Below are 22124 nucleotides of genomic sequence, written 5' to 3'. Positions count from 1 at the left end.
CAGCCAACACAGATCAGACTCAGGAAACACAAGCTGCACTCTTTTAATCAGCAGATGAGGTGAGGAAAGTGGTGGTGCTGCTGCTGCCACCGTGTGGCCCAAAGCTCACAGGCCTCAGCTACAGTCCATGTCGTGGTCGTCGGCATCGGTCTCGGCAGCGCACAGGTCATCCAGGGCTGCCTCTGAAAGGAGGATTCAACAGTGAAAACCCCAAGAGTTGGGGGTTGGGAACCCACCTCTCTCCCGCCCATACCCGCAGGAACTAACCAGTCCCTTCCACACCCAGGCCTTGCTCCCTCAGCTGCTGCAAGCAGTGATTCAAAAAGGCAATTCAGACAGAGGTGTTTCTGGAAAACTGTGACTCTGCCCAGCTGACTCAACAGTCAGGAGCAAACTCAGCCTGCTTAGCTCTAAGAGCCGGAGCAGGAAGATGGGAATATGGGCCCAGTGCTGGCAACAGTGCTGGGAAGGGAGGCCTGCGGGAGTGCCCCCGGATCCCTGGCACCTGAAGGCCTGAAGGTGGCTTACCTTCGCAATCCGTCAGGTCAGGAAGCCCTCGAATCAGCATGCTGACCCCTGGCATCACCTGGTCATATTGGTGCAGGACCTCTACACAGTGCACCGTGAAGAGCTTGTCCCTCTGGGCCAGGCTGTGCATCAGCAGCACCGTGTCCCGCAGGCACCGCACTGTCCGCTTCTGCTGCTCAGTCCTCGGGTGCCCCCCTGCCCACCGCACTGTCAGCCACTGTCTGTGTAGCATCACTGTGAGCGCCCTGACCACCTGCAGGGTGGGCGCAGCCTGAGGCTGGGTTTCATGCTTCCCACAACCTCCCCTACCACCAGCACAGCTGGGTGGGGTGTCCAAGGTATGGGGAGTTCAAGCTGCCCAAGAGTCCAAGGTGCTGCTCTTGCCCCCACCCGTAGCCAGGTACTCACCTCCACGTTGCACTGGCAGTCGGAGCCAGTGACTGGGGAGGTGGAGTTGTGTACCCCAAGCTTCGCCAGGAGCCACACGGCCTGGAGTGAGAACAGACTCTGCTGAGTGCCTGGTGGAACAAGTCCAGAGCACAGCAGGGGCTGTGATCACTCTCAACAAAAGGTTCTTCTTAGCTTTTGGTTTTTGTCCATACCCGAAGTGCTCAGGACTCACTCCTGGCTTTGTGCTCAGGGGACTGAACAGGGTCAGTCGTGTGCAAGGAAAATCCACTAGCCGCTGGATTCCTCTGGTCCTTTAACAAGTGCTTTTTAGTGGCTGCTCCTCTGCAGGCAAAGGTTCCCTGAAGTGGCACTGTGGGGCATTCCTGGACCCGATTCAGGACCGACATCTGTGTCCCACCCAGCTCCCACCATCACCAGGCCCCACAGCCATGGGATGATCAACTCAGCCTCTCTGCAAAGTCCCAGGACTCCCTGACCACCACCAGTATTGCATCTGTGTATATGGGATATCCAAGTTGAGTTAACTGTTGGCTACTATATAGTTTTATAACTGAAGTGACTGAAAACTCTTCTACCCAGAGAGAGGAGGAAAGAGGGTGTGTGGGTTCGGAAGGTAGCATGGCTAGCAGTTCCCAGCAGGCGCTCTGGAGTCTTTACTTTTTATGGAGAAGAAAGGGAATTTGGGGCCACACATGGAAGTGCTCAGAGATACTCCTGGTAGTGCTCAGGGGCCCACATGTGGTGTTGCAGATGACAGCTGGGTCGGCTGTGAGCCCTCCCTGCTGTATCATCTCTGGTGTGTGGAGTCTTACCTCTTGTTCCAGCTGAAGCCACTGTGACTCTGAGGCCACTCTGTCAGGCCTTGATGTGATGTACATGTACAGCAGCAGGAGGAGGCAGCCTTCTGAAAGACACCCCACCTCTGACTCAGTCACCGTGTGCCCACCGGAGCCCACATACAAGCGGCAGTATTCATTAGGTGGTTGCTGCCCTGTCCCTGTCCCCACCCTTCCAGCCCCTGGCCTGCCTCACCTGAGTGGGAGCAGAGCTGAGGCAGGAGCTTCTCATGGTCCACCAGGAGGGAGAGCAGCTCCACGGCCAGAAGCACGCTGGGCAGAGGCGTGTCTGGGCTGAGGCACCGTGGTAGCACTGGGAACACACACTGGAACCTATGTCACAGGGACCCAGAGAGACATGACACTCCCAAGCCTACTGTCTAAGCCCCTCGCGTTCCACTGATTAGCAGGATACTGGTTAGCAGGTCAGATTCTCGCAGGGGAGCCTTGTGGGTTCACACCGGTTGGGACAAGTGTCAGCAGATCACCCCTGATTGGTTGTGACACTGGCCTCACTGGAATACTGTGCATCACTGTGGGCTGTTGTGGCTTAGACCTGATACCCAGGGCCTGGGCGAGCCTGGCCTCCCCAGTGCTGGACTCCTCGCTGACTCTGTTCCCTGACTGGCACAAGACATGCCCTGTGCCCATCACCAAAGGACTAGCCCTGCTCCAGAATGACAATGTATGGCCCTGATGGGATCTTGTGAGATCACTCAGGAAGGCTTTTTTCCCCCCACCTGTCAGAAAATACCAGTTCTACTGACAGTAAAATATTTACTTGGGGTGCCCATAAGGATGGGGGCTCTGGGCAAAGGGTTAACTATTACCAAGCAATAAAATCCTAAGACAACCAGTGTCTGGTAGCTGGGGAGAGGAGAGGGTTAAATCTAACACGTCCTATGTCACAATTCTGCAGTCTACACATACAGTGCTGAAGGTTAAAAGTATTCTTTTGAGGCCAGGAGCCAGTCCAGAGGTTAGGGCACATGCCTAGCATCACCAGAAGCACCTGGCACTGTGGGGTGGCAGGTACCCCAGGCAACACAGCTCCTCCGGCCTTGCACTGAGTGGATGGTTGGAGAACTGACAGTGGGGCCCACAGGCCTCCTAACCACTGCTTGGGAGAACATCAGCATTTCTCATGGAGGGCTGGGATATGACTTATCAACAGAACATTTGCTCTGCATCCTGTGTGAGGCCTGACTCTGGATTTTGAAACTGCACAAAACAAACTTATTTCTCACTGTTGGTGGTGAGGTGGTTCAACAATACAACGCTTGCTCCATCTGGCATCACTAAAACTTTAAAGTTCCTTAGCACACTATCAGGAAGCAAAGTAGGTCACATCATTTGTTATTATGATTCTCGTTAATATTGGTGCCAAGGATCTAACGCAGGGGCTCACACAAGTGGAGGATACACTCCATCACTGAATCGCATCCCCAGCCCAAGGCCTCTTTATTCAGGCGACCTGACTTTAGAGCAAGTGCTGTCTCACAGACATGCAGCTGAGCGTCACCAGGGAGTGTGGAGTTTGGTAAGGAACTGGAATTGACTTAGTTGTTAACCCAATTTCATTACAGAGGCTCCCAATTAGTGCACTGAAATCCTTGAAATTACCTGCAATAAAAAACCATCTTTTTATAAACACAGTGGTTTCAAATATTTGTATTTTTTGGACACCTATTTGTGCTCAGAGGATGATATGCAGTGCCCGAAATGGAACCTGGGTCTCTATGATGCAAAGCATGTGCTCTTGCCAATTAAGCCATCTCTGACCCTTAAATGTTTTTTGGATGGGGGTTTGGATCAAGACCTGATGGCACTCAGGGCTTCCTCTGGTCAGTGCTCAGAGAACTGTATGCAGTACCAGGGATTCAATCAGGGTTGGCTGTGTGCAAGGCAAGTGCCTTAACCTCTGAACTGTATCCTGGCCCCTCAAAACCATCTTTTGATTAACACCAGAACCTTCTTGTAAAGTTTTTCCTTCTCTAGAGGGGGCATATACAGTGGTACTCGGGGATCATGCTGTGCCAGAAATCAAACCCAGAGCCTCATATATGCAAAGCAAGTTCCGTACCACTGAAGCACATTCCCCCAACACTAAATCACTAAATTTTTTTTGTCTTTGGGCGACACACTACTTTGCTCAGGCTTACTCCTGGTGGGAGCTGGGGGTCTATGTGGGGGGCAAGGGATAGAACTGGGCCGACTACATGTAAGGCAAATCCACTATACTATTTCTCCAATTTCTAATATTTTCTTAACAGTAATAGTTGTTACCCTGGTTGTAGTTGAGATCCAATTGCTGGTCTCTGCCATAGTCTGTGGGGGACAAGGCTGGCACTGTGCTACCACAGATGCGGTAAGATACAGGGGGTGATTTGCTCTACTGCCTGCTTGGCTGCACACACTGCAGTGCAGACTGCTCTGGAACCTGGCAGTACCCATTCTTCCTTAGCTCTTCTTTCTGGGGTATAGGAAGTGGAAGCTGTGTGCTCGGGGTTCAGCTTGCAAGCATGAAGGAATTCTGGAGAGCACTGAGTAGGAAGTGATGCCCTGAGGGGGGCAGAGCAATAGTAAAGCAGGTAAGGCAGTTGCCTTGTGTGCGGTCTATGTGGGTTCGATCTCTGACACCCCCATATGTTCTCGAGCCCTGCCAGGAGCGATCCCTGAGTGCAGAACCAGGAGCAACCTTTGAACACTGCCCAGTGTGGCCCCAAAACAAAACAAACAAAAACGACTAGTAAGCTTTAAACCCACCCAGGACACTCCTTCCTGTGTTTCAGTAAGTTTTCTTACCTCGACAGATGGTTCATTCGCTGAACAAATACTGAGCTTTGGCTTCTATGGGCTATGTCCTCTGCTATGGTAAGAGACTAGAGGGCTCTGTGGGTAACATAAGGCCTGTGCCTGGGCTACAGAAAGCACCAATTAAAAGGCTGGGTGTTTGGGGCTTTTTTTTTTTTTTTTTTTTGCCCACATCCTTGCAGACTAGCACAATAGGAGAGCAAGGATGAGATATTTACTGAGTCACTGTCACTGTTATCCCGTTGCTCATCGATTTGTTCGAGCGGGCACCAGTAACGTCTCTCATTGAGAGACTTATTGTTACTGTTTTTGGCATAACAAATCCGCACGGGTAGCTTGCCAGGCTCTGCCGTGCGGGCAAGATATTCTTGGTAGCTTGCCGGGCTCTCCGAGAGGGGCGGAGGAATCGAACTTGGGTCGGCTGTGTGAAAGGCAAATGCCCAATCGCTGTGCTATCACTCAGAGTACTGGTAAAAAACAAGATTTTTGGAGCTTCATTCATCTATTATGATATACACTTTCACCTTGAGCTGTACACCTGGGTGATGGTTCTATATTCACCATATAGCCCACCCATAGAGCGGAAGGAGACTGGCTAGTTTTGAGCACCAACAGCATGATGGGCCTGACGAGCCAGAACATATTCAAACTGGAAATAGGTTTCGGAAGTGTTTTTAGTAAACAGGAATGCTCAGCTTGAAAGAAGGACTTTAGTTTTGGTGCCATACCCAGCTGTGCTTGGGGGACCAACAGTGTTAGGAATAGGCCCCTGGCCTCCAGCATGTCTGGCAAGCACTCGGCCTGCTGAGCTATCTTCCTAGTCCTGATACAACAATACTTACAGGACTGGAAGACAGCTCAAAGGCCTGGAGTGCATATTTGCATGCAGTAAACCTGGGTGTGATCCCCAGCATCACATATCTGCTGAGTACTGCCAGGAATGATTTTAGAGCAGTGCAAAATGTGAGGCCTCCTCCCAAAAAGGGCACACTTATGTGCAGTTAGTGGAGTCACCGCAACACAGGAACTGGCCTCTTGCTGGGAGTGCTGCGAGCGAAACTGGATCACCAGATGAGGGGATAGGCTGAGTCTTGAGGCTCTGGAATAACAAATTGATGGTAACAGTGTTCACTAGACTACTATCTCCACCAAATCTTTAAGAGGAACAAACACCTAGGGTCCAGGTGTAAGGTGTGCTCATGATGATGACTGCAAGGTCACCTACAGGCCACAGTCTTTCCCTACCCTCTGCTTCCTTCGGGAACCCCACCAAACTTAATGTGGATGTGACATGTTGTCTTCACCTCATCTGTGTCCTAGGTTCAAGGGTGCCTTGGTTCAGCCTTTGTCCAGGGGTAATGGTTAACAGCCTTCTTTTACCATACAGGACTTTTACTTACCTGCTGTACAAAGGCAGAATTAAACTAAATAAACCATTTCCTCAATTCTCCCAACACTTGGCACTTCAGAATGCCTTGAACAAAGCCTTAGAATCAAAACTAAGGCATAGTAGAATTGAGCAGTGCAGACAAATGAAAATGAAAGCAAAGCACAAACCCACAGGAAAGACCCACAAAGAAATTTCCATGCTGTGTTATACCTGGGCAAGAAATCAAAGGAAGCATTTTCAGCTAATTTCACCAACACCTTAAGGCACTGGCTAAGGACACTGGCTTGAGGGTGACCTGTTGCAGCAGAAGAGAAAGTCAACAGGTGAAGAAGCATCCTCAATAGTGGATGTTGATCTTGGTCATCAGCAAGCCCCCCTGGGGCCAAAGTCACATCCCCATGTTCATGTCTCTGAGCCATGTTCTGGCTTCCTTTTCTAGCAGCAGAATCCACCCCCACTCCTGATAGCAACAAGTGGACGACTGCTCCACTGTGGCACACCAGGTGCTGAAGGATGCTAAGTGATGCCACAGAGAAGCCTTCCAGGTTGAAAGGTGAGTCCTCAGGGCTGGCCTCTACCCCAGGACTCCCACGGGAGGAATGTGCTGGGGAATCCCCAGGTGCTCCGCTTCTTTTGGCTGCTGCCAAATCCTGCAGAGCCTGGCAGTGTAAGCCAACAAAGAACTGTACCAGGGGGAGGAGATGCACAGCTCCAGGAAGCTGGCTGAGAGGGAAGGGCCTTGTGCCGTCCTCTGCTGGGTTTCCATCACCGGAACCTTCATTTCTGGCAACCAGATTCAGTCCAGTGAGCGCCAGATTCTGTGCTTCTCTTAGGGCCGACAGAGAAAAGGACCCTTCACGAGAACCTGCAGTCCTCAGGCCTGAAATCCCAGTCAAGGTACTAGCAACAAACAAGAGAAAACATGCACACGTGAAATGGACATAAGCTCCATCACGGCCTGCCAGCCGAATTCTCTACACCTGCCCATCCCGCTGACCTCCCAGGCTGACCAGGACTAGAAAGGGACTTGCTTACTCATTCTGAACGCCCCCGTGAGGAATCTTAGGCTTACCTGCCAAAGCCTGTTGCCTGCAACAGGGTGCCAACAGGAGCTTCAGAACAACTACTCAGGAGGTGGCACAGACCGAGGGGTAATCCTGGGATCAAAGGTTGTTTCAAGAGAAGGTTTATCAAAATGGAACCTGCAGAAGACAGGATGACTGTGGGAAGGTTGTGGGAAGGTTTTTCGAGGGCTTCAGAAGGAAAAGGTGAATGCTCCTTAGTGGCAACTGTTTTCTAAACCGCCTTTTTTTTTTTTTTTTTGTCACAACTGGCGATGCACAGGGGTTACTCCTGGCTCTGCACTCAGGAATTACTCCTGGCCGTGCTCAGGGGACCATATGGGATGCTGGGATTTGAACCCGGGTCGGCCGCGTGCAAGGCAAATACCCTACCCGCTTTGCTATCACTCCAGCCCCATCTAAAAACAGCTTTTAAGTGCCATTAAGATATCTGTGTGTGCTGACAGCTCAGGGACACACGTACTTCTTGGTCCCTACCATTTCAGTCTTTTAAGTCACAGGATTATTTCTCTGTACTCTTTACAAGACTGGATAGGGCTCTGGCTGTTATAATTTGAGACAATTCTGCAGCTGGTTCCAGAGGACAATCAGAATCACAGAAGCTTCCTGAGGAAAAAATGGGATCTGGTACCTTGAGTATTTGATCTCTGTATCCAGCTATCAACTAAACTCTTCTTGAACTCTTCTTGCTTCATTGGGTCAATTCCTGAATTATGCACTTTACTCTCTGAAACTAGGAGGGAAAAAAAAAATAATTAAAACTTGGGCACAAAAGTACAAGCATATCAGAACCTCTTATACGTAAAAGAATTTAAAACAGATTGTTCTGCTTCCTCAACTTTGAATTAAACAAGAGTCAAAATGAGAAATGGGCCAGAACAGAAAGGCAAAGGGAATTGAGAAGGGGAAGGAAAAGGGGGAAAAATTACATAGAGTCTCCTGAGCATAGAACCAGGAATAACCCCTGGAGCACCACCAGAAGTGCCCACCCCCTTCTCCCCAATAAAAAAGCTGTTTATGACCCAGCCCTGGAAGTCACATAGCATCACTTCTACCACATCCTGTTAGAAGAAAGTCACTGCCTCTGGGCCATGTTCAAAGGAAAGGGAATGAGGTTGTACCTGTTGAAGGGAGGCGTGTCAACAAACTGGCAGGCCTGTTTAAAAAGCTCTCCAGTTAGCATCCATTCATGTGTCAGCAGTTACAGAACATGTAGGGACAGGTTCCTGTCATAGCCCAGCTTGGTGTTCTACTGCTCAGTTCAGATGGAGGGTGCTGCTCTGCTTTCTGCTGCAGAGCATCACTGGTTTCCCTCTGCATCTGCTATGCCGGTTTATCCAAGAATTCAGATACTCGACCTCTCTTCCACCACATTCACCCTTTCAAATCCCTGGGTGTCACACCACCAAGAAACAAGGCCCACTCATTTTTGTCAGATAGCACATGCAGCAGCTGAACAGGGGGACCGATCAGGGGTAGGCCACACTCACAGCAAACACCTTAATTCCTATATAGCCTATCCAGTCCCAAAAGTATAGCTTTCACCTGGCTCTCTGCATCTGCGAGCTCTAAAGGAAGCTATCCACCAGGTCATGAGCTCACCCAAGCAGTCCCGTGGAGAGGAACTGTGTTTCAGTCTTTGAGGGAGCTACCCTGAAATAGATCCTCTAGCCCCAGACAAGCTGTTAAGGATTCCAGTACTCCCTGAGTTTAGCTGTCCCTACTGTACCCTGTCAGAAGTGTGGATCATAGAAATCAGGGGAAAACAATCGCTCACTGATTTCTAAATCACATAATTGGGTAAATTTGGGTAAATAGATGACTGAGAGACTTACCCTCTCTGCCCACTAGGGACTTGCATCCAGGCTCTGTCTGGCAGGAATGCAGAAGGGACATGTTAGCAGTAAAAGACTCCTTTGTGGGGAAAGATGGTTTTCCAAACTGTGGAGAACTTGCTTCTGGTTTTACAATCACAGAAGGGCTTTTCCTAGGGCTAGAAAAAGTCACTATGAAAGTACAGTAAAACTTCTGCTAAAACTACTTAAAATAACTGGTTATGAAACTTCCAACATGTTTCATCCTTTTTTATAGCTAGAGGTATTGAAAATTTTTGTTTTGGGGGGCAGAGAAAGTATAGTAGATATGGCACAAGTCTTAAATGAAGTCAACCTAGGTTTGATCCCTGGCCATCCATATGGTTCCCTATCAGTCCCTAAGCAGAATCAGAGTTTAGTCCTGAGGTACAGCTGATGTGGCCCAAAAATCAAAATTAAAAAAAAGAAAAAAGAAAATTTTGTTCGGGGGAAGAGGGGTGGTAGAAGAGAGAGCGTAGAGAAGGTAAGGCACTTGCCTTGGATTTGGCCGACCTAGCACCAAACATGGTCCCCTGAGAACGGCCAGCAGTGATCCCTGAGCAAAGGAAGGAATAAACCCTGAGCACAGCCAGGTGTGGCCCTGTCCTCCTCCCCCATTCTGTTTTGGATTCATGCTTCACAGAGGGTTACTCCCTACTCTGTGCTCAAGGTTGTTCCCCAGTGATGCCTGGGAAACCATGTGGTGCTGGAGATAGAACCAGGGTCTCTTGCATGTAAAATATGTGCTCTAGCACTTGGAGCTATCTCTCCAGCCCCACAATCCCTCTTCTAATAGTCAGGGACTGAAAGATTTTCAAGAGGATCAACTGTTAAAAACTTATGCAGTTGGACCAGAGAGACAACTCTACAGATTAGTTAGGCAACTGTACTATTGCCTTGTATGTGGCCCACCCTGGTCTGATTCCTAGTACCTCATATGGATGGTCCCCTGACCACCACCAGGAGTGATACCTGAGCACAGAGCTGGAAATAACCTCTGAGCACTGCCAGGTATGTCCAAAACCAAAACCAGATATGTTGTCTTGGGGCTGGGGAGATAGTTCAGCAGCTGGGGTGCAATACTTTGTATGAGCAGAGAACTAAGTTTGAATTCTAGCATCACGTGTGCTCCCAGCACCTTTGGGTGTAGCCCTTGAGGCCCACAGTACCACTGGGGTAGCCATGCTGGTCCCCAACACCACAGAGCTGTGTAGCTCCACACCCTTAGGTTCTTGCATGGAACAACCTAGCTCAGTTGGTTAAGAATCTTCTGGAATGGCCCTGGGGTCCCCTTGAGCACTGCTTGAGAGTGCCTCCCACCAAAAGGAAAAAGCAATAAAACAAAAACAAAGAGGAAAGTATGTTGTTTTGCAAATTGCAATCTAAGTCAGCTCCTGAAGGTCAAAGTCCTGTTAGAGAACAGTCTTAACTCTGTGGTTTGTACTTTGTTTTTTTGGGTCACATATATTGGTGCTGGGAGCTGCTCCCTATGGGAGCTTGGGGTTCACTCAAGGTGATGCAGAGGGTACCATGAGGTGTTGTGGATGGAGCGCAGTGGTGGTCCTGCCTGCTCTTCATGTACTCCCGGCTTCTACTTCTACTAGTGATAAGTGAAGAGGTGTCAAGAGATGAACTACCTCAGGCCCCATTTAACATGGACTGCATAAGGCAAGGTCCATTTCACATCTGCTCCTATGAGCAAAGGCAGCAGAATGTTCAACACTAATACCACAAAATAGACGTGCTTGCCCACACAATTCATATTTCCAAGCTGATACCAATAATGTGCCAGACATCTGTGGATTAGAGGTAAAAGGTCTGCAGTGGAAAGAAGAAAAGATTATCCCAATTAGTTGTGACTGAAATAACACTAATGCTTTGGGAAAATTCCTTTTTGGGGGGGAAAGCAGGAGCATACCTGACGCTCGGGGGGCCATTCGGTTTAAACCTATTTGCTCTGGGTCCCAAATAGGTTATTAAAAAAAAAAAAAATCAAAGTTGAGACTCAAGTGATAGCTCAATAGGCTGAGCATATGGCTTGCATGAAGGAGGCATGGATTCGATCCCTGCCACAGCAGCCCTGAGCAGAGTCAAGGCAGGAGTAGCACTTGAACACCCCCAGGGAGGAGGCTCAAACAAACAAAAAATCAAAAAATGGCCAAAATAAAAAACCCATGGCCAGAGAGGTAATACAGGGGTTAAGGCACTTGCCTTGCACTTGACTGCATGTGACCGCCAGCACTGCCGGAAGCGCCCTCTGAGCACAGGGCAGGAGTGCAGGCTCTTCGCACCACTGGCTGTGGCTCAAAACAGAACCCAGTGAATAGATAGAAAATGATCACATGTGACTGCTTCTGCTTCTGCTTTAGCGGTGTACAAAATATGTCTTCTATTTTTGTGAGCTACAAGTATAAAATTAAAAAATCACCGATGCAGATTTTGGGGAGTTTTTGGGCCACACCAGCAGGCATGTGTGATACCAGGGACATGTGTGATACCAGGGATGAACCTAAGTTGCCTGTGCAATGCAAGCACTTTAACCCATGTACTATCTCTTCAGCCCCCCTCCGTGTACCTTTTTTGGGATGGTGGGGGAGCGTGCCTACACCTAACAATGCTCAGGCTTACTCCTTGTTCAGTGATGGGATCTCTTCTGGTGGGGCTCAGGGGACCAGATGGGAGTGGTGGAGACTGATCCTGGGTCAGCTGTGTGCAAGGCAAACTTCCTATCCAGTGTAGTATCTCTATGGTCCTGATGTAGACTTTTTTCTTTTTTTAAAAGAATGTAGGAGGACTGCTAATTATTCAGCCATTGATTAATGATGTAGACTTTTTAACTAAAAAATCAGAACTGAGGCCAGGGAGGCAGCTCAAAGTGTTGGAGCATATGCTTTACATGCAGGAACCAGTGGTTTGACTCAGTACCTCGTGGTAGCATAGCAGAAATAGATCCTGAGTACCCCAAAATTAAAAAGCAATTATAATTAAACTCAGACCAGGCACGAAAGATAGTTGAAAGGGCTTTGCATGCAGGAGGCCTGGGCTGGTCCTCAGTTCCACCCAATTTCCTAAGCACCTCTTGGTGTGACCTCCTTAAATCCAGAGCCAGGCATAGCCCTGAACATTTATGGGTGTGGCCCTTATACAAAACAAAACAAAAACCAAGCCAACACAACACAAAAGAAAAACTGAATATTCCCTCCAGGACCATTACCTGACATGAGAAACAGAGGGAACAGAGAGTTTATTTGTCCGTTCACAGCTCTGAAGCTTTGTCCTTAATTCATTCATCTCTGCATCTTTAAACTGGAGTTCAGACTGCAATGACTGGAGCTGAAAGGCAGAAGAATGCACTTGTAGTGGTCCCATTACAGATACAAAACTAGTTCTGGGTTTTTCAGTCTCAAGATAGTAAAGAAAAGCCCAACGATGACAAATAAGTATGAAAGTCTGCTGTGATATGAATGTCCTAAAATAGCAGCTTAACCTTTTAGAAATATATTCCAATTTGAGCTATTGTGAAGTAGTTCATGAGGACTCAAATACTATTTACTCAGTCCCTCTTAACTTTAGTATTTATAACACAAATATCAATCTTTGTGGTTGAATGATACACGACTAGAGCACTAGTACGGCGGGTAAGGCGCTTGCCTTTCACGCATCCAACCCAGGTTCAATCCCTAGCACCCTACATGGACCCTCTAGCACCACCAGAAATAATTCATAAGCCCTAAGTACTGAGCCAGAAGTAACCCCTGGTTACTCTACAATACAAAAAAATGGTTGAGTGATTAAATAATGATGCTGAAAATCAAACGCCCAGTGGCCAGAGAGATAGAATAGCAAATAAGAAGCTTGCCTTGCATGCAGTCGACTCAAGCTTGACACCTGGCACCACACTGGTCCCTAAAACACCGCCAGGAGTGATCCCTGGGCATTGCCAGGTGTGGGTTACCAACCAAAAAATTTAATAAAAATAAAAAGTAAAATGCGCAACATAGAACTTGGCAACCTGCCATATCTTATAATGATTTGTCCTTTTATTATATAATCTTGTTTTGCTTCGATCATACTTGATGGTGCTCAGGGATCATTCCTGGTGGTGCTTAGGGAACCACATGAGGTACCGCATGCAAAGCACCACTTTACCCCTTTTACCATCTCTCCAGTCCAATGATTTGAACCTTTAATAAAGTTAGTGGTACACAAATCCAGGCGTTCTTTGATTTTCCACACAAAAAGCACCACCAGGAGTGATTCCTGTGCATGGGCAGAGTACACTAATAGTTCTATCATATACAATGGAGGAAGAAGAGCCTGTGCTCTGGCCTGCAGGTAACATCTGTCATTTCCCTGACACACTTGGTACGAGGCACAGCACCAGACACAGAAAACCAGTTCAGTCTCAGAAGGATCTTTCTGGATTATTTTCTGGAACTATAAAGGGAGTAATAAAACTTATGTCTGAGTTATGGCTTGTTTTTTTTCCTTTGCTTTTGGGGCATATCTGGTGCTGCTCAGGGCTTACTCATGTCCCTGCACTCAGGGATCACACTTGGTGGGCTCAGGAAAACATATCGGGTGCCAGGGATTGAACTCAGGCTGGCTGCATGCAGGGCAAGCATTTTACCCTCCAGCCCCCTGAAGTCACTACTTGTATATGATTAAGATCTGAATTCAGGGGCTGGAGTGATAGCACAGCGGGTAGGGTGTTTGCCTTGCACACGGCAGACCCAGGTTCGAATCCCAGCATCGCATATGGTCCCCTGAGCACCGCCAGGAGTAATTCCTGAGTGAAGAGCCAGGACTATCCCCTGTGTATGGCTGGGTGTGACCCAAAAAGAAAAAAAAAAAAAGATCTGAATTCAAACTCTGGTTGATCTGACTGAAAGTTCTTTGCTTTTCACCCCCAGTATAAAAAAGTAAGCACTGCTGTTGCTTTATTATGGTTTTTTTTTTTTGTTCCTTCATTCTTTGGGGTCACATCTGGTGGTGCTGGGGGTAGGGAAACAACTCCTGGAAATGCTCAGGGAACCTTTGATGCCAGAGATCAAACCAAAGGATCCTGCACACAAAGCATGTGCTCCAGCCCATTTGAGCTATCTCTCTGGTATTGTTTGTATTTCTTTAAAGTTTGCCAAAAGAAGGGGCTGGAGTGATAGCATAGCGGGTAGGGCGTTTGCCTTGCACGCGGCCAACCCGGGTTCAAATCCCAGCATCCCATATGGTCCCCTGAGCACCGCGAGGAGTAATTCCTGAGTGCAGAGCCAGGAGTAACCCCTGTGCATCGCCGGGTGTGACCCAAAAACCAAAAAAAAAAAAAAAAAGTTTGCCAAAGGAAGAAATGACAGAGTAAGACTGTATGTCCTTGAGATTAAAGCCTTGGGCTATGCTGAGGGAAGTGGTACTAGATATCTATTGCTTTTCTTCCCAGAACAGCATATCTCTTCCCTCAGACACAATCATTTCCTGTGGAATTAGTGATTGATGGAAATATATTATGAGTCAAAGTATTGTGAAGTAGCTTAGCAACTGCCCTGTGGTTACAGTGATTGGTTCGTGGACAGAGCCCAGACTCAAATTAAACCAATAAAAGCCTTTCCAATAGGCTTATTTGGAAACACCTGGCCATCCACCTATGAGATGGTCAGACTTCTTCGTCAAGACCCTGAATGAACAGTTTGATGCTCTTTGTGTTCCTGGATTGAGCAGGTGCCATTGGACTACACTAGCATGCAACAGGGATGAAGGGAGATGTTACTGGTGCCCGTTTGAGCAAATCTATGAGCAACGGGATGACAAGTGATACAAGTGAACATTGGGGCCGTGCCTGGTGGTGCTCAGGGCTTACTGCTGGCTCTGTACTCAGGGATCATTCTTGGCAAACTCATAGGAACAGCCGCTGAGATGTGACCCCGTGAATCCAGTGTGCACGAGCGTGAATCCAGACCCAGCTGAACCAAATTCAACATGGGCAGCTACTTGCAGAATGTCTCCAGCCTGAGAACCAAGCCGAGACCCCATGCCCGCCCAGGAGGGGAAAGGTATTTCTCTCTCTCGCCTGTCCCTTCCCGGGGATGAAGGGCGTGGGGACCGCCATATTATGACGACCACAGATGGGATTTACAAGCCTGCAATGATCCAATATCCGGAAGAAATCTCCCTGGACTTAGTTGTTTAAGTACAGAAATCCAAAACCGCGTGGCCGCTACTGCGGCCGTGCAACCTCATTTCCCTTCACAACAGGTCTGACTCTAGTGGGGTGCTCCTAACAATAATACAATAATGGTGAGGATTGTGTTGAAATATTGAATGTAACCAAAGTAAATAGAAAGTAAAGTGAAATTTATCAGTTATAAGGGGGGGTGTGGGGGTGGGCGGGATGGGAGGCGTACTTTTTTTTTTTTCCGGTGGTGGGATATGGGCACTGGTGAAGGGATGGTTGTTTCAGCATTGTATGACTAAGACTTAAGCCTGAAAGCATTGTAATTTTCCACATGGTGATTCAATAAAATAAATTAAAAAAAAAACCTCATAGGAACATATGGAATGTAAGGGGAAGGGGATCTTGAACCTGGGTCAGCCAGCAGGGTCAGCAAGCAGTGTCCTACCCACCATACTAACCCTACAGATGAGGGAGCCGCCCAAGTATTTAGTCTGTACTAGAGCTCTGAAATATGCCAGGAACTTCTGGTAAACATATCCTCTACCAGAAGGAAGAAGCCTAGCCAAAGAATAAAGGTGAGTTCAGGAATAGCTTGAGTCATTCTAAATTCCAGCATATCTGCTTTCCTGACACTTTTTATTTTTGTTTTTGGGCCACATCCGGCAAAGTCAGGGATTACTTCTGGTTCTATCTCAGGAATCACTCCTGGTGGTGCACAGGGAACCATATAGAATGCCAGGGATCGAACCTGGGTGGGCCACATGCAAGGCAAGTGCCTACCTGTTTTTATCGTACTATTATCCCGGCCCCTCCACACACTTAATTAGGGGTGCTAACATATTTCCTTTTGTCCTAAGCTAGGTTACTAGAATTTCTGATCTGCAAAATAAGTATAACTTAAGCCTATTTCTGTAAATTCTAAGCTACTGAATTATTCCTGCTCAAATCAACTACCAAAGCAAGGCAATTTCATCTGAATTCTTTTCCAAATTACATGCAGATTCTGGAGAAAAGTACGTGTAATTAGCTGATACCAGAAATTATTTAAGAAAAGCAACTGCTGTAATATTCTTAGATTTATAGGCAGCTTTGGTGGTGTTTCTAAAGGAATTTATTAAGCAGGGAAAGCTAGCATCCATAACAAACAAAACAAATGTGCTCAGTCACCTTTCTGGAGAATTCCTTTTCTTTGTCATTGAGTGCTTGGGCTTTCTCTTGTTCAAGAAGGAAATGAGATTTTCTTTGTTCCTCCAGGATGGATTCTGTCTGATGCAGTGAGTCCCGCAAAATTTTAATTTCCCCATTTTTAATGAGGACTTCTTCTTCCATTGCCTTCACCTGTAAATGCCAAATCAATCTTGTGAAAAGTTTGTAAGGAAAAATCATATATGTATTTGCTTAAACATGCTGTTGCAGAAATGTAAAGGGCATATTTACAATATAAACTATAGAATAATGAGTGCTAAAAATGTATCTTTACCAAACAGATCATGGCCTCCTATGTCTATTCACAGGACAGCTGATTTTAGCAAGATAGCTTAAGAACACACTTGTCACTATATAGTACACAGATTCTACTTGTAGTCATAGAAAGATCATCTTCTGTTTCTGCAACCATTCATAAAAACAGCAAACATTAGGGGCCGGAGCAATAGTTCAGTGGGGAAGGCACTTGCCTTACATAGGCCAACATGGATTTGATCCCCAGCATATGGTGTCCAAAGCACCTCCAGGAGTCATTCCTGATTGTGGAGCCAGGAGCAACCCCTGAGCATTGCCAGATATGATCCAAAACTAAAACCAAACCAAACAAAAAAAGAAATAGCAAACATTCAGTTTGCTAAACGGTCATTTTTTAATATTTACTGATAACCTTCAATATGCCGGGCACAATTTGATGAGTAAACTACATTTTCTTACACTCATGGAGTTTATAGAGCATTAAAAAATAATCACACAAGGCCTAAAAATGCAAGATGTTGCATTTTTAAATTTTGTTTCGATTTTGGGTCACACCTGGCAGTGCTCAGGGCTTACTCCTGGTTCTGTGTTTAGGGATTATTCCTGATGGGCTCAGAGGACCATGTGGGGTGCTGAGGAAGAATCTGAGTCTGCCACATGCAAGGCAAGTGCCCTACTTATTGTACTCTGGCTCCAGATGTTGCATTCTTTGTATAAGACTATAATATATAAATATAAATATATGTTGCATTCTTTATATCAGACTTAATTTTGTCTCAGTGTGTAACAGAAATTTTATACCTCTTGGATTTGTCATATAGTGTTTAGTTCCTTGGCCTGGCTGTAAGAAATTTTAGGATTTAGTTTCCTTTAGTTTTTATTTTCTGGCTTTCCTTCCCCAACTCTCTCTCCATTTTATGAGGATGAATCTAGATGAATTCTATTTTTTTTTTATAATATAGGAGCACTGCTATTTATTCAGCCATTGATTAAGCTTATTGAGCTGGACATGAGCTCCACATTTAAAAAAAAAATTAAAAAGGGGCTGGAGCGATAGCACAGCGGGTAGGGCGTTTGCCTTGCACGAGGCTGACCCGGGTTCGAATCCCAGCATCCCATATGGTCCCCTATGCACCGCCAGGAGTAATTCCTGAGTGCATGAGTCAGGAGTGACCCCTGAGCATTGCCGGGTATGACCCAAAAAAGAAAAAAAAATTAAAAAAATTTATGTTATTTCATAATGTTTGATTACATTAAATATTCAAACACCAATCCAACCACCCTTACACCTTCCCACCACCAAATTTGGGATGTTTCCATCCCAAACCCCAATCCCTGTTCCAAAACAGTCTATTTTTCTTAATGGGAGGATGTGTGCTCAGGGCCCACTCCTGGCAGTGCAGGGGAACAATGTGGAACATCAGAGATTTGAATTTGTTACCACCTGCTTGCAAAGGTATGCCTGTAAGCTCTGTGCTATTCCTTTGGGCCCTGGATACATTTAAAAACATTTACATATTTTGTTATAAAAGCTTTAAAACACTTGCACAAGTAAATAAATTAGCTACAAATACCTCCAAGTCACTTACCTTCTCTTTAAGTTCTTTATATTGTGTTTGAAGTACCTCTAACTCAAAATTATCTTTAACTTGAACATTTTCTCTGTATTTCCCTGAAGAATTTTTTAACATTCCATCTAATCTGGGGACCTTCTGAGCGTCTGTAAAAAAACAGTTCTCATATAAATTTCAGGACCCATCATTGTCACACTTTTGTCAGACAATGCAGAAAATCATTCTTAACACACATTAGAAAAAGAGCAAGTCAAGCAATAAAGTAATATATTTTCTAACCTAAGGACATGATTCAAACTCATAAATAATTCTTATGAAATGACAAATCCTAGTACCTTCCCTCTAATCTAAACCAACCAAGATTCAAGTTTCATCTGATAGGTAAAGTATATGTCTCACTGGTCAACACTTAGCGGTCATTTTTTAATATTTACTGATAACCTTCAATATGCCGGGCACAATATGATGAGTAAACTACATTTTCTTACACTCATGGAGTTTATAGAGCATTAAAAAATAATCACACAAGGCCTAAAAAGATAGTATAGGGGGTAAGGCACTTGCCTTGCAAATGGCCAACGTGGGTTGGCCAGCATTCCACATGGTCCCTGAGCACCAGTATAGAGCCAGGAGTAACCCCTGAGCATTACCAGATGTGGCCCCCACACAAACATAATAACACAAATATAAAATTACAACTCTGATGAGTGCTGTAGCAGAGAACAAACCTAGAAAGCCTCTCTTTTAAGTGTGGGATTTACTCCAACTGAAATGACTGGTATACTTTCCTACGGAACAGAGGACAAAACTAAGCTGAAGAACAATCAAGAATCAATCAAGAGGGGTTGGAGCGATAGCACAGCGGGTAGGGCATTTGCCTTGCACGCAGCTGACCCAGGTTTGATTCCCAGCATCCCGTATGGTACCCCGAGCACTGCCAGGAGTAATTCCTGACTGCATGTGCCAGGAGTAACCCCTGTACATTGCCAGGTGTGACCCAAAAAGAAAAAACAACAACAAAAACAACAACAAATCAATCAAGAGAACTAGGGAGAATCGATGAAAAGAATACTCAGTACTAGACACAGAAATATACAAAATGTCTTTTGTAAGCAGGAAGAGAAAATTTAAGGAATGGAGTTCAGCATTCTCTAGAGAGTGAGGAAGGGCAAGACTACGCTGGGTTTTATAAGTCATGATCATTATACCAAAATGTTATTGGAAACTCATTCAAGGACTCTCATACGCATCTGTGTAAGACACAGCCAGTATCTAAGTTCTGAAAAGATAACTCTTGATGTGGTATGAAGCGTGATTTGTAGGGCATCAAGATTAGACACAGAAAGATAATTTAGCAAACTGTTGTCAAGAAGAGGGGTGATGGTTAGCATGTTTAAAGGGAAATGGTAGAGATGATGCAGAGAATGGACCAGAGATGGATTTAGAAGGTAAAGGAAGGCACTAGAAAAAACACAGTGGGTAAGGCACTTGAGGTACTCATTGCTGACTTGGGGTTTGATCCCTGGGACCCCATACGGTCTGAGCCAGGAGTAAGCCCTAAGCATAGCTGGCTGTGGTCCCAAAACAAGGAAGGAAGAATGGGAGGGAGGGAGGGAGGGAGGGAGGGAGAAGAAGGTGGAGCATTGGAGAATCAGTCAGATGTAGGAGGGCTGATTCCTTGTGCTGGCTGGGAGGAACAGTTGGTCCACAGTATGTTTCTGCATGCTTTGCCAGGTGCTATGCGGTAGATGCCAGCGGACGGCCTCTCACATGTCCTAGGAATATGAGGAGCTGAAGATCCAAGCAGAGATGCAAGGTGCCCTTGGAGACTTTATCTGGGAGGCTCACAAGACTTCACTTGTTCCCCAACCAGAATGAAAATGCCACAAGGAAGGAACCTGTCTTTGTTTTCTTTGCAAAATGTGCTGCAGTTCCCAGGGTTTGGGTACCGGTACAATGTGTGGACTCTTTGAAAGAAGTAGCTCATCTTTTGCCGCAGCCAGACTCTATTATGCTCCTGTGGCCCAAGGGGGACCAAAAAAAAAAAAAAAATGGGTGCCTGGGTGTTGTCATGGTTCTGACAGTGGTGGTTCATGTTTCAAGGATCTCTGCTTTGAGCCAAAACCCCCAGTGGCTCAAACTTTAGAAACTCCAGTAAAACGTTTACCAAGCTTTCTGGATTTCAAATAGGCGGCCTGACTTTGCTTATATATTTCTCCCTAAAAATCAGAGCAGCTTTTGAGACATGACCGCTACTTAAACCGAGATCTAAGTTCCTAAACTATAAAAAGAGGGAAGGGGCAATGTGGGTTTGAAACGGTCGCCGAGGGGTTGTGAAGACACAACCATCAAAGGGGGCTATGGGGGAAAGGCCCCGTGCGGCACTCACTGGACACGTCCCGAGGCGCGGCCGGACCCTGGCTCAGAGCCTGTGACGCGAGCGTGTCAAGCTCTTCCAGGTCGTCTTCAGTGAAATCCTCGTGCGCGCCGAACGGGTCTTCGGGGTCCGAGGTGACCACAGCGGGGAAAGACCGGGCTCGCTTATTCGGAGGACGCCCGGCACTGGGCAGCAGGCCGGGGCTAGGCACAGGGAGCCCACTCAGCCTCCTGCTGCCCGGCGTGGGCGTCCGAGCCATGCCTTCCCGCCCGCTAGTCTTCGAGAGGACCAAACAGGGCAGCCGAGCCGCGAGCCCAGAACCGGACCAACCGTTCACGCGCCACCGCTCGCCTCAGCCTGAGGCCCCGCCCCCGACGACCCGGGCCAATCAGCTGGCAGCCAGCGGGCGCGTGAGAATGACGCACATCCTAGCGCGCCGCGACGCTCAACTCCGCCTGCCCCTTTTTGGTCGCGCGATCCGCCCTTCGCCCCGGTAGCTGCGAATACTCACTTCTCTGCGGTGCGACAGCGGGTTGCCAAGCGTGCAGGTTCGGGCTCGGCACTCCGCCCCCCCCTCCGGCCCCCCTCCCGTAATTTCTTGTTCTACAGACCCATTGCAGTACACAGTTCGCCACTTATATGTGCGACTTATTTGGAAGCAGTCACAGCGGCCACACCGGGAGGTGCTAAGACCATACAGTGCTAGGATTGAATTTGGGGCTCCACGTATGCAAAGCATATGCCCCAGTCCTGTAGGGCATCTCCCTGGACCCCATCGTGTGCATCTGAATGCAGACAGCAGCAGTATTCAAGGGTTTGGTTCTGTCCTACCGGCCCAGAGCTTGTCTTCCCACTGTACGTATCTCTCACATAATCCCAAATGCTTGATGGAGGAGCGTGGGAAAACTGGATGGATGAGGAGTATGAAAAAGGATGTTGTGAACAGCAGTACATGCCTTTGAGTATAGCAAGTAGTTTAAAATTTTTTCATCTGCAGTCCGGAGAGTACGGCAGATAGCGTTTTTGCCCTGCACGCAGCTGATCAGGGTTCAATACTTGACACCCCATACTGTCCCCCTAAGCCTGCTAGGAGTGCCACCTGGTCACTGAGACAGGAGGAAGCCCTGAGCCCCATTGGGTGTGGTCTAAATACAAAAACAAAATTTATCCACTTGAAATAGGTCTAGAGAGGAATAGCCTAAGAACAGATGACCCTGAGAGGAATGTGCCTTTGTTGGAGGATGGGAACTACTCAAGCTATTAACATTTATTCCATTCTCATAAGAAAGGGCTTTGGGTGTTTTTGTCTCAAGTGCTGGTCATATTGAAATGAAGCTCAGGTCAAGGAAAGTTCCCTGAAGTGGAACCTGATCTATCATAGATGTTGGGTGGAAATTACTGATTGAGCAAAGAGGCTGATAATATAAGATCCCTTAGATAAAATGAAATGAGTTTTCTGTGAGAGAAGGCAAGCCTTCAAAGAGTAGGAATTCAGATTGGGCTTGAGTCCACTTTGGGCTCAAGAACGTTTTGTATTTTGGATCACATCTGGCAGTGCTCAAGGGGCTATTCCTGGTTCTGAGCTCAGGAGTGTCCCTTGTCTCTACTGTTAAGGACCATATGTGGTACTAG

At 47.0% G+C, this 22124-nt stretch overlaps 1 protein-coding gene across 4 annotated transcripts; it reads right to left on the bottom strand.

Moving 5' to 3' along the window:
• Positions 1 to 27: 27 nt before the first annotated feature.
• ATRIP (ATR interacting protein) lies at positions 28 to 20856 on the bottom strand. 4 transcript variants are annotated; one of them, XM_055136823.1, is made up of 13 exons: positions 20505 to 20856; positions 18131 to 18261; positions 16248 to 16418; positions 12129 to 12247; positions 8897 to 9054; positions 7693 to 7794; positions 7052 to 7181; positions 6190 to 6879; positions 1972 to 2108; positions 1752 to 1843; positions 937 to 1017; positions 529 to 781; positions 28 to 182 (listed from the first exon to the last, which is right to left on the bottom strand). In XM_055136823.1, exons 1-13 carry the CDS (start codon positions 20749 to 20751, stop codon positions 115 to 117), a joined length of 2379 nt encoding a protein of 792 aa, XP_054992798.1. In that variant the 5' UTR covers positions 20752 to 20856; the 3' UTR covers positions 28 to 114. The 4 variants fall into 4 exon arrangements, with proteins under 4 accessions (XP_054992798.1, XP_054992799.1, XP_054992801.1 ...); XM_055136824.1 differs by having other exon boundaries at positions 1752 to 1840; XM_055136826.1 differs by lacking the exon at positions 6190 to 6879.
• Between the last annotated feature and the right edge of the window lie 1268 nt (positions 20857 to 22124).

The sequence above is a fragment of the Sorex araneus genome, chromosome 4 (genome assembly GCF_027595985.1).
Source record: "Sorex araneus isolate mSorAra2 chromosome 4, mSorAra2.pri, whole genome shotgun sequence".
Classification (NCBI taxonomy): domain Eukaryota; kingdom Metazoa; phylum Chordata; class Mammalia; order Eulipotyphla; family Soricidae; genus Sorex; species Sorex araneus.
The sequence above is the reverse complement of the archived record's forward strand: the minus strand, read 5'-3'. Positions and strand labels throughout refer to the sequence as shown.

Coding starts and splice junctions, on each gene's coding strand:
- ATRIP (XM_055136823.1), bottom strand. CDS start 20,751: ATGGCTCGGACGCCCACGCCGGGCAGCAGGAGGCTGAGTGGGCTCCCT. Junction 2,109..6,189: donor TCCTTTGATTTCTTGCCCAG/GTATAACACAGC, acceptor CCTGTGACATAG/GTTCCAGTGTGTGTTCCCAG. Junction 1,844..1,971: donor TCAGCTCTGCTCCCACTCAG/GTGAGGCAGGCC, acceptor GGTGTCTTTCAG/AAGGCTGCCTCCTCCTGCTG.